This window comes from Podarcis cretensis, assembly GCF_951804945.1.
Source record: "Podarcis cretensis genome assembly, chromosome: 2".
Lineage (NCBI taxonomy): Eukaryota > Metazoa > Chordata > Lepidosauria > Squamata > Lacertidae > Podarcis > Podarcis cretensis.
Window position 1 is genome coordinate 121,232,895 of NC_137171.1, and position 12,482 is coordinate 121,245,376.

A 12,482-nucleotide genomic window follows, 5' to 3' on the forward strand; every position below is an offset into this window, starting at 1 on the left:
CCATGGCCCTTGTGGTCTCTTCCAACTCTATGATTCTATGCTTCGTCCTAGAAGGGAGCATCTCTCTTCTCGCCCTGTTTTCCTCCGTCCCGGAAACGGGTCTCTTTTGAATGCACTTTTTCCCCGGGAGCTGGTGCAACCTGGGCAGGGCGATCCGGTTTGGAGAGGATCTTGGGTAAGTGGCAGAGGCTGGGGAATCCCTGCCTGAAAGGGGAGGGTGGAGGGGAGAGAGAGAGAGAGAGAGGCAGCCAGCCCTGGGTCCTAACTGCAAACGCAGGCTTCTTCTGTGTTGCTTTTTTGCAAAAAATGATGGGCAAGGCATTGGTTTCTGCGGGGCAGAGAGAAAGAGATTTCTGCACGATGCGGTTCTGCATTATGTTTGTTTGTTTTTTTTAATATCTTTATTAAGCAAGTTTTAAAAACCACATACAAAAATATAACAGAGATAATAACAAGCATATCGGAAGAAAGCAAACACAGATGAAAGAGAAAGAAAAGAAAAAGAAAAGAAAAAAATAAAGAGTAAAAAATGCAAAAGACTTACAAACCTACAAACAATAGACCTCCGTCCAACTCGGTTTAGGATTACATCATCTTATACTCTTTCTGCAGTTATTAATACCATCATACTAAAACGTGGTAGGTATTAAGTACCGTCTGCTGTTAAATTATTAATTCCAAAATTAACCTCCATATAACTTATAAATTTATTCCAATCATTTTTTAATTTTATATTATTATGATGCCTAATTCTTTGTGTCAATCTTGCTAATTCTATGTACTGATGCAGTCTCACTTGCCAGTCTCTGATCGTAGGCATATCGGGGGCGGTTCTGCATTATGGTTGCTGATGCTGAAGCTGCCGGATCCGGAGTCAGTCCAGAGTTGGTTGCCCCCCTGCAGTCCCAAGGTCATAGAATCGTAGGGTCCAACCTGCTGCAGTACAGGATTCTTTTTCCCCAGCATGTGATTCGAATCCACGACCCTGAGAGGAAAAGCCTCATGCTCTTCGCTCATCCGGGGTCATAGAATTGCAGGATCGTAGAGTTGGTGGTTAAGAGCAGTAGTCTCGTAATCTGGGGAACCGGGTTCGCGTCTCCGCTCCTCCACATGCAGCTGCTGGGTGACCTTGGGCCAGTCACACTTCTCTGAAGTCTCTCAGCCCCACTCACCTCACAGAGTGTTTGTTGTGGGGGAGGAAGGGAAAGGAGATTGTTAGCCACTTTAAGACTCCTTTGGGTAGTGATAAAGCGGGATATCAAATCTAAACTCTTTGGGACGCAGGTGGCGCTGTGGGTTAAAGCCTCAGCGCCTAGGGCTTGCCGATCGAAAGGTCGGCGGTTCGAATCCCTGCGGCGGGGTGCGCTCCCGCTGCTCGGTCCCAGCGCCTGCCAACCTAGCAGTTCGAAAGCACCTCCGGGTGCAAGTAGATAAATAGGGACCGCTTACCAGCGGGAAGGTAAACGGCGTTTCCGTGTGCGGCTCTGGCTCGCCAGAGCAGCGATGTCACGCTGGCCACGTGACCCGGAAGTGTCTCCGGACAGCGCTGGCCCCTGGCCTCTTAAGTGAGATGGGCGCACAACCCCAGAGTCTGTCAAGACTGGCCCGTACGGGCAGGGGTACCTTTACCTTTACCTTTAGAGTTGGAAGAGATAGCAAATAACAAGTGCAGACAGCTGCTGGAGAAAAAAATGCGAGCTTAGTACATATGATGATTAACTGCCCGATGATATGATCGTTTTGGTGCGAGGTGAGGATATTCATAGTAAGAGTAATAAAAAGAAATTGTTGTTCAGGGGAATTGAATGTAATTCTAAATTATATTCTGGAAACGTGGGAGATTTCAAGGGGTCTAAAAAAACGGATGTACCGTGCTATATCAGAAGCAAAAAAAACTTGTTTTGATGAATTGGAAGAGCCGCAAAAATGTTCCATTGAGCACATGGACTGATAATATGGACAGGTTAGCTATATATGAAAGAATTGCATGTCAATGCAAATTAAGAATGGAGAAATATTAAGAAATCTGGAAGGAATATTTAAGCGATAAGGCGGATAGTGGTGGGAAGTAGGGGAAGGAGAGAGAGGTGGGGAAATATTGTTAAAAGGGTGCAGTTATAGGTATATCAGTGTATTTAAATCTGAATTGTCAAATTGTGTTATTATTTTTAATATGGTTTTTGTTGTAGTGTCTTTTGCAGTTGTTGTTTGTATTGGAAAAAATGCAACCTTTGTGCCCAGCGTGGGGCTCAAACCCTCCACCCTGAGATGAAGTGGGAGGCCGTCGGTCTTTCTAGCTGAGTGCTGTGCGCACTTCGCATCTTCAGATTTGTACTGTTGATTTCAAATGTTCAAACCTCCCAAGGGCTGTCCTGTAGAAGATGGCGCAAGATTGTTTCTTCCTGCTCTGGATGGTAGGACTCGAACCCATGGCTTCAAGTCACAAGGAAGGATATTCCTACTAAACATCAGAAATAACTTTCTGATAGTAAGAGCCGTTTGACAATGGAATGGGGACTCCCTTGTGAGGTTGTGGACTCTTCTTCCTTGGAGGTTTTTCAGCAGAGGTTGGATGGACATTTGTCAGGGATGCTTTAGTTGAGATTCGTGCATTGCAGGGGGGTTGGACTAGATGACCCTCGGGGTCCCAACTCTACGATTCTATGATTCTCACAGGGGCCAACCCAATGCCCCAATGGGAATTCTGCTAGCAGAACCTTAGCACCGCTGCATGATCCCCTCTTGCGATTCTCAGTAACTGGTATTCAGTCCACACTAGGATTATTTCACTTTATTACAACATTTCTACCCAGCTTTTCTTTCTGTATGATTTCAAAGTGCCTCACAGAATCACAAGGAATGCATTAGGAAAGGCATGTTGCAATAATGAAAGCAACGATCCAAAGATTACTGACAAAATAATAATAATATTAAAATAGACGTCATTGTATAACGAGAGCAAGCTAAAGCAAGTTTGAAAAGCAAGGAATTCCTTAAAACAAAAGCAAAAAACAAGGCTTCAATTTTGTGCCCAGCTTTTGGGGAGTAAGCTTCATTGAATTTAATGGGAGTTTTGTTCGGTCCTTGCTCCTGCCAACCTAGCAGTTCAAAAGCACGTCAAGTGCAAGTAGAAAAATAGGTACCACTCCGGCAGAAAGGGAAACGGTGTTTCTGTGCGCTTCTCTGGTTGGCCAGAAGCAGCTTAGTCATGCTGGCCACATGACCCAGAAGCTGTACGCCGGCTCCCTCGGCCAATAAAGCGAGATGAGCACCGCAACCCCAGAGTCGGCCACGACTGGACCTAATGGTCAGGGGTCCCTTTACCTTTACCTTTACTTCTCAGTGGATATGTATGGGATTGCATGATAAGTCATACACACACAGCTCAATGGGTTTTTGTAGCATGCATTTTATCTCCTATATTAGCTGTAGGTGGTGATACCTGAATTAAAAAATACAGCCAGAAGGCCTCCAGTTTAACTCCTGGCATCGAGAGATTCTATTAATTCATTAATTACAATTTTATACCTGTTCTTCAGCCAGAAAGGCTCCCAGAATAGCTTACATACACAGAATCGTGGATTAACAGTTGTAGTTTAATGGTGGATTTTGAACATAATGGAGATGCCAAAGATTTGGATTATCATAAAAGGTGCAAGAGGAAATGACTAACAATAGGACCCACAAAAGGGAGGCGGAAAGTCCAGGAGATTCTTTGGAATCTTGTGTCTAAGCTGTATATTGGATATGTGATTGTAAAACTTTGATTTGAAAAGCAAACAAACAAATCTTTTTTTAAAAAAAAACAAAACACCACACATAGAATCATATTATAGAATTGGAAGGGACCCGAGGGTCATCTAGTCCAACCTCCCGGGGCAACACAATAATCACAGCTGAAGCACCCCTGACCCATGGCCACCCAGCATCTTTTTTAAAGTCTCCAATGAAGGGGAGTCCAAAACCTTCCGAGGGAGGCTGTTCCAGGAGCTTCTGACAAATATTTAGCCAGAAATTCTTCCCCCTCCAAAGCAATCAACAAAAACAAGTCTCCACAAAGGGGAAGGGACCAAGAGGAAGGAGGGGAAGCAAACCCAGGTGCTAATTCGTTTAAAAAGTTACTTTTCATAATGACCAGCTGGCCCAGTTCAGTGCCCGATGGCGTTGGGCAGAGTCCAAAGGACTCTTTTTCACATCTCGGATACAGTGGTACCTCGGGTTAAGATCTTAATTCATTCTGGAGGTCCGTTCTTAACCTGAAACTGTTCTTAACCTGAAGCACCACTTTAGCTAATGGGGCCTCTGACTGCTGCCGCACAATTTCTGTTCTCATCCTGAAGCAGAGTTCTTAACCTGAGGTACTATTTCTGGGTGAGCGGAGTCTGTAACCTGAAGCGTCTGTAACCCGAGGTACCACTGTATTTCCCCATTTTAACACAGTTCTTTCTTTGTGTGTTTCAGCTGGGCGTTCGCTGCTGCCTAACACACTTCGGAGTCTGATTTGGCGTCGGACGGACAGTTAACAGAGGATCTTAAGAGGCTTTCCAAGGCTGGACCACCAAGGGAGGAAGCCCTGGAGTTGAACCTCTGCCACCCACGGCCGGCGTCTGGGAGCCCCGGGAGAGAAAGGGAGAGAGGAGATGGACGCAGGTCGAAGGAAAAACGAGCCAGATGATGTGGTCCAGGCTGCGCTCAAGCAGTGGCCGCCCACGGGCCTGAAAATGGAAGACCAAGACCATGGTGGTCCTACAACGAGGGAGGAATTTGTTGAAGGAGGGAGAGACCTTTGTGGTTTCCGGACTGGGAGGATGGGGGACATTGAATCCAGGCTACCAGGAGAGAAGGTGAAGCCGGAGTCGGGCACAGGGCTGCTTCAGCACTGGGAATCCCAGTGGCAGGAGTTCTTGAAGATGGTGGAGTCACACCACACGCACTGGGGGATCCCACCAGAAGAGCCTACCCCTTGGGAGGATGCCAAGGGCTTCCTGGTCTCCTTCGAGCAAGTGGCCAAAGCCTGTCGGTGGCCCCAGGAGGAGTGGGCGGCCCGGCTCCTGCCAGCACTCAGTGGAGAAGCGGAGCAGGCCTTTGGCAGCTTGGAAGCTGGGGACAGAGAGGATTATGGGAAAGTGAAGGCGGCCATCTTGCGCCGGGACGCCCTGGCCCGGGAGCGGTGGTGCCACCGCTTCCGGCATTTCTGCTACCAGGAGGCCGAGGGGCCGAGAGGGGCCTACAGCCGCCTGCGAGACGTCTGCCACCGGTGGCTCAAAGTGAAGAGGAACAGCAAGGAGCAGATCCTGGAGCTGCTAATTCTGGAGCAGCTCCTGGCCGTCTTGCCGCCCGAGGTCCAGGGATGGGTGAGGGAGGTTGGGCCTGAAACGTGCTCCCAGGCGGTGGCTCTGGCAGAAGAATTCTTGCTGAGGCAGCGAGAGGCCAAGAGGCTGCAGAAACAGGTGAGGCTGCTGTGGCGGAGAGCTTTGAGGGCCAGAGCAACAAAATTTGGGGTGAGGAAGGGGAACTGCTGCCAGGCATCCTGGGACCAGCCCTGCCTGTATCTCAATGGTGTCCGCATAGCAACATAGGGTGGTATTCGACAATGGTATACTCAGAAAGCTCAGTGGGTTAGAGTGTGGTACGCTCTAGGCTGCAAGTTCGATCCCTGCATATATTTCTTTTACAAATTTTTCAGTTTATGAAAAAGAATTATTTTCAGTTTATGAAGCAATTCTGTATCCTCCCACCACGCTGACAAAGAATTCTACGAAACAGTACAGTGGTGCCTCGCAAGACGAAATTAATCCATTCTGTGAGGCTCTTCGTATAGCGTTTCTTTCGTCTTACAAAGCAAGCCCATTGACAGCTTAGCGGATTAGCAGCTTTTAGCGATCAGCTGTTAAGTGGGTTATCAGCGGATCAGCTGATAAGCGGCTTAGCGGCTTAGGAAAAGGGGGGGGAAAGGGGAAAAAACCCACAGGAACTCGCAAGACATTTTCGTCTTGCGAAGCAAGCCCATAGGGAAATTCGTTTTGCGAAGCGCCTCCAAAACGGAAAACCCTTTCGTCTAGCGGGTTTTCCATCTTGCGAGGCGTTTGTCTTGCGGGGCACCACTGTAGTCAATATCCGGAATAACTGTTGAGTGTTGGACCTCATATTTGCTGAATACACAAAGCTTCACAGCTTGTCTTTCATTGTACAAAGTCTGGTACCTCGCTTCATTTAAAGATTTCCAGAGATTTTGAGACTAAAGATTTCATTTTGTCCTTGTTATGGTTTAAAGGAATTCCATAAAGATTGTCTATTGCTTATGTACATGGTCATCGTGTTGCCTAGATATTGCTGACGTTGTCTTTGCAACACAGGGGTTTGTTTGGTTACTTCTTGTCGTTCCAGGTTCAGGAAGCCTTTGAGGAGGACGGCTACGGTTTCTCCGAACCGGCGCAGGTTCTGACCGACACGGGGCAGAGGCAGCAGGAGAGGAGAGCGAAGGAGGAGGTCGGCTCTGGAGACGCGAGCTCACGAGGTAAGGAGGATACCCAATCTCAGGCTTGCAGTCGAAAAGGTGTGGCACAAAAGGAAAAGGGACTGGGGTGGGAGGAGGAGGAGGAGGAGATGGGGGAAAGCAAATACCAGACTCTCTTTTTTAATTAGGGAATCCTTGTCATGAGCAGCTGAGAAGGAAAATTTTCAAGGAGAGGAGGAGGAGGCAAATGTTTCTGTTCTTCCAGCAGAAGAATGGAAAGACCTTTCGGCCTGTCTCCCACACCTATAGTCAGTGGAATAGACCATAATAATAATAATACAGTGGTGCCTCGCAAGACGAAAATAATCCGTTCCGCGAGTCTCTTCGTCTAGCGGTTTTTTCGTCTTGCAAAGTAACCCTATTAGCGGATTAGCGCTATTAGCGGCTTAGCGGCTATTAAAGGCTTAGAGGCTTAGCGGCTAAGAGGCTATTAGCGGCTTAGCAGCTTAGAAAAAGGGGGGGAGCGAAAAAAATCACAAGACTTGCAAGATGTTTTCGTCTTGCAAAGCAAGCCCATAGGGAAATTCATCTTGCGAAGCGCCTCGAAAAACGGAAAACCCTTTCGTCTAGCGGGTTTTTCGTCTTGCGAGGCATTCGTCTTGCAGGGCACCACTGTAGTAGTAGTAATAATAATAATAATAATAATAATAATAATAATAATAATAATAATAAATTTTATTTATACCCTGCCCTCCCCCGGAGAGTTACATCCCTCCCCCCCGGTAACCCTCTTTGGTTGTCAATTCTTTTCAACGATCACTATGATTTACATTTTTTGATTTGTATGCTGCTTTCCCATTTAAAACAAAAAACACTCAAAATGTCTTGTGAAAGAACAACAAAAATGTGAATCAATACACCATTAACAATAACAATCAAATGGGGGGAATTGTTTCAAAACATAGCAATCCAACATACCTGGCAGGGGAGACACCTTGATCAACATAGAATTTGCTTTATTTGTTTATTTATAATTAATTTCAATCAGCAAAATTCATATTCCGCTTAATTGTTGTGAAACCTCTAAGCGGCTTACAAGGAACATTAGAAGCATCAATAAACATCAATGGATAATGTTTACTGAATATTTTAAGAACCAGTATAGACAAAGACATAGCTTAGCAGGTTTTGAGTAAATCCAGTAGAGTTGAAATAGATGTGGATTAGGCGGAATAGTAGAAAAGCAAAGGAACCAGGAACCAGGGGTAGAAGGGAAGTGATATGGTATATGTATATACCGTACTTTTCCATGTATAAGATTAGGTTATTTACTAAAAAAAAAAGTTTAAAAGGGGGGGGGGTCAACCCAGCTGCATGGGCGGGGTATAAATAATAAAATGCTTATGATTCTTATTAATCACATCAACATTCTTTTAATAGTTTCAACAGATTACATGCAAGTGGGTGAGTGCGACAGGCAAAACCGTCCCCAGGAAAGCCGTGACAACGTGGAACCATCCGTCACGGAAAGTGTCGTCCGGGTTTGCAAAGAGGGCGAAACCTCGGCAGGTCAGGGCGAACCAAAGAGGCCACAGGCGAGCTGGCCGGGGAATCGGGTGGGGAAATCTGTTCCCTGCGGGACAAGCGAGATCTCTCTTGATCAAACCCCACTGCGGCAGCAGCCTCCAGGGCCAGACGGCGGATCTGGCGAAAGCTTTGATTCGGAGCTCGTGAAGTACGAAGCGGTTGAAATCCAGGAGTCGGCCTACGCGTGCGAGGACAGGACGCAACTCGGTTGCAAGGAGGGTCTCCGGAGACACAGCCCACACTTCCGCAGGAAGCCGTACCAGTGCGGTTATTGCGGAAAGGCCTTCAGCCGCCGGTCGCACCTGGTGACGCACGAGAGGACCCACACAGGCGAGAAGCCCTACGCCTGCTCCTTCTGTGGCAAGAGCTTCATCCAGAGCTCCCACCTCATCCTCCACGAGAGGACCCACACCGGCGAGAAGCCCTATCGGTGTTGCGCTTGTGGAAAGAGCTTCAGCAGCACCTCCAACCTCCTGGCCCACGGCAGGACCCACACGGGCGAGAAGCCCTACAAGTGCACTGTCTGCGAGAAGGGCTTCATCAGCAAGTCGCACCTGGTCCGCCACCGCAGGAACCACGCAGGGGACAGGCCGCCCACGGAACAATCCTGTTCCAGGAAAGCCTTCTGCTTGGCCTAGTTTAGCCCACCTTCCTTTTACAAAGAAGGTGTGGGGCGTGGCAGAGAGAGACATTTTTATTTTGGTCCAGATTTGGCTGCTTCGGAAGGTGTTCCAGGTATACCAAGAAAAAAGCACACCAAGAACTCAGGCCATTGTAAGTTTCAACAGTGGGAGTCCCTACTCACAAATCAATAGTCAATAGCAACAAAAACTAATCAATTCAAAAGTATGTATTCTGATAAGGATTACAAACTCAAATAGAGATTACAAACTCTAACAGAGATTACAAATTTAAACCCATAAAAATATGTATAACACAACAATTCATTACAGAATTAGAGATAAGAGTTTATGAGTAGAGATAAATTCATGTTAGTCCAAATTCGTCGTGGAAATCCCAGCCTCAATCATTGAGCAGAAGTCAGAAGTCGATTATGGATTAGAAACCAGGACAGGGCTGTTGGAGTTTGTAATCTCTCTTTGAGTTGGTAATCCTTGTCAGAATACATACTTTTCAATGGTTTAGTTTTTGTTGCTATTGACTATTGATTTGAGATTAGGGACCACTCCCACTGTTGAAACTTACATTGGCCAGAGTTCTTGGTGTGATTTTTTCTTGGTATATTTAATAACTGGAAAAAATTGTTGCCCGGGAGCGGCAAAACCTGTGGCTCTCCAACTCCTCTAACCAGTCCTGATTAGAATAATTGTATTACTTATATGCCGCCCATCTCACTGGGTTTCCCCAGGCACTCTGAGCAGCTTCCGGGGAAATATAAAACTTCCCAATACTGGGCTGCTTTCAGATGTCTACGTAAGGTCATATAATATTGTTTATCTCCTTGATATCTGGTATGTGGGGGGGGGTGTTCCACTGAGAAGGCCCTGTGCCTGGTTCTCTGTAACCTCACTACTCGCAGGGAGGGAACCGCCAAAAGGCCCTCGGAGCTGGACCTGAGTGTCTAGGCTGAATGATGGAAGTGGAGACAGGATTGCAAGCAATATTAACTCTAGTACGCAATTTCTTTAAAGAAATTGTATACTACATTTTATATTGTTTGCGATCCTGTCTCCTAGCATTGATTATTGGTGAACCGGGAAAGGGGGAGCAGGTGGCGTAGTGGTCTAAACCACCGAGCCTCTTAGGCTTGCCGATCGAAAGGTCGGTGGTTCGAATCCCTGCAACGGGGTGAGCTCCCTTTGCTCTGTCCCAGCTCCTACCAACCTAGCAGTTCGAAAGCACGCCAGGACAAATAGATAAATGGGTACCACTGCATCAGGAAGCTAAACGGCGTTTCCGTGCGCTCTGGCACTCGTCATGGTGTCTTGTTGTGCCAGAAGCAGTTTAGTCATGCTGGCCACATGACCCGGAAAAGCCATCGGCAGACAAACGCCGGCTCCCTCGGCCTGAAAGCGACTGGACTTAACTGTCCAGGGGTCCTTTACCTTTTACCTTTCTGGTCCATGGGGTCACGAAGAGTCGGACACGACTAAACGACTAAACAACAACAAAACCGGTCAGAAATGCCTGTCCTTCTGGGAGCTGGACTTGAGGAAATGCATAGATCCTGGATCATTACTTGACGTGAAAATAATTGTTGGATCAATCTGTTCAAAGAGTGTGTGTATGTGTTTCTGTGTTTGTAGGGACTGAGGCAACGATCCTTTGGATCATTCCTTTGATGAAATAAATTTCAAACCATTGCTTTACTTCTGTTGCACAGCATCCAACCATGTCTTGTTAGTTTTTTCCTGCCTTATATGTTAGCGACATTCGCACTCTGCACTAACTGGGACTCTGTAGGCTTAATAATAATAATAATAATAATACCCCACCCATTTGGCTTGGTTTCCCAGCCACTCTGGGCGGCTTGCAGCACGTAAAAAAATTGTAAAACAAAACAGACATTAAAAATTTCCTGATACAGGGTTGCCTTCAGATGTCTTCCAAAAGTCAGATAGTTGTATGTAGCTGCTGTATGTCTGTAAGGAAGTTCCCTTTAATAATAAACACAACGGAGTATGAGTCTTTCTGCCTGGACCTAACATGTGTACCAAAATGCCATGTTTTGAAAGTCTTTACCGGGCCTGAGGTGGGGAACCTGTTCCAGACCAATTCTCAAGTTCTTTGTATATTATTCCAACATGCACTCCTTGTCAGCCCTGCTCCATCATCTCAAGTGCTTTTTCCTGGCCGCAGGATGTCCTTGGTTGCTTGGGGTGGATAAAGAGGGGTTTGGGTGGGTGCAAACCCTTGACTCTATAGTCCCCTGCTGGGACGTGGCCCTCAAAAAGTTCTCCACAAGAGAATGCGGCCCTGGTCATAATCCTTACAATGGGCAGCAGTTCCCTGAAGAAAGCTCTACAGTCGCTAAAAACACCAGCGGTTGGTGGTGTTCCCTCATAGTAAAAACCCCCCCCAGAATTTCAGCATAATTTTTACATAAACGTTAAAATGGTCAATAATAAAGTCTAGGAACTTTAAGGTTTGCCACACTTCTGGAACATGGAAAAAACAAAACAACAGTCAAAGTGGAATTTAACAATCGCTACACTAATTAAATAGATTTGAAATATGTATCCAAGGAAATACAAACTCCATTAAAAGTTTTTGGTGTTTTTTTTTAAAAAAGAGGAATTTGACTGTGAGCTGTGTTGATTTTTGACTGTGGAGCTGCATGATCTTTCGCTTTCTTTGACTTATGGGTACTGTGTGGGAAGAGTGATTGGCTTGTTTTGTTCTTATTCTTATTTGTACTTTGTGCTTTTGTTCTTCATTTTTATGCCGTGAAGCGCCCTGAGATCTTCAGATGAAGAGCGGTATGCAAAATAATTAAATAAATAAATAGTAAACAGGTGCCACTACCGAGAAGGCCTTGTCATGGTTGAACGTCGACCAGGCAACACCCGGCGGTGGCACCACCGAAAGATTGTAGGTCCCGAGATGGTTGATATTGGGTGTGCTGCTCTTTTAGGAATTTGGATCCCAAGCAGTTTAGGGCTTTATACGCTAGTACCAACCCCGCTGAATTGAGCCTGGTAGCTCCCTGGCTCCCTTGATGCTGCGCCAAGATTTATCTTTGGAATTACTGCATAGGAAATCTGTATGCCCTGTATACAGTCACTACCTTTGCAGAAGGACCGCGTGGGGGATTGAAGAACATTAGGAATGGGACTGGGGAAAATAAAAGCTGCGGGTTATCTATTGGTGTTTCGCAACTTTCTGAGTTGTTGCAGGACCTTAGCCATACCTAGCAGAGTATGCGCAGAGTCCATGAAAGCAATTGGCAACTGGCTGCAGACAGGATGGACGAAGCAGGATCCAGTAACTTGTAGTTATAGGTGTTTATTATATACAGTGGACTATTTACAGGAACAGAAAACGGATCTTTGACTAGCTCTCTCTTACACGACTCACAACTCTCAACCTCCAACTCCTACACTAGCCACTCCAACTAACACATTCCAGTTAGTAGGCCATAAATCATTATTCCTGTGAGAGCTTGACCAATCATGGAGCTGTCTCCATTCCTCTGTATCACCAGGCAGATTACACTCCTCTACATTGCCTTGGCTGTCGGCCAAACCCTAATTGACTCTGTATGAAGCTGCACGTATTCAGATTCCCAACACTATCTTCATCTCATCATACGAAGGCCTTATATCCCACCAGCGAATATTGTGCAAGCAAGTCGGGGTGAATTACCGTATTTTTCGCTCTATAGGATGCACCCGACCATAGGACGCACCTTGTTTTAGAGGGGGAGAACAAGAAAAAAAATTATCCCCCTCTCTGCTCAGCGCCCCTTCAGCGAAGC

At 46.3% G+C, this 12,482-nt stretch overlaps 2 protein-coding genes across 3 annotated transcripts in view; one reads left to right on the top strand and one right to left on the bottom strand.

Annotated features, from left to right (window-relative positions):
• Positions 1 to 12,482, bottom strand: part of LOC307208241 (uncharacterized protein) — a 118,862-nt gene that overhangs the window by 38,042 nt on the left and 68,338 nt on the right. The gene's annotated exons all lie outside the window — the stretch shown is intronic.
• On the top strand, positions 4,442 to 9,439 carry LOC307208562 (zinc finger protein 213-like). 2 transcript variants are annotated; one of them, XM_079963282.1, is made up of 3 exons: positions 4,442 to 5,450; positions 6,388 to 6,517; positions 7,898 to 9,439. In XM_079963282.1, the coding sequence occupies exons 1-3, from the start codon at positions 4,641 to 4,643 to the stop codon at positions 8,680 to 8,682; spliced, it is 1,725 nt and encodes a 574-aa protein (XP_079819408.1). In that variant the 5' UTR covers positions 4,442 to 4,640; the 3' UTR covers positions 8,683 to 9,439. The 2 variants fall into 2 exon arrangements, with proteins under 2 accessions (XP_079819408.1, XP_079819409.1); XM_079963283.1 differs by having other exon boundaries at positions 4,443 to 5,450; positions 7,907 to 9,439.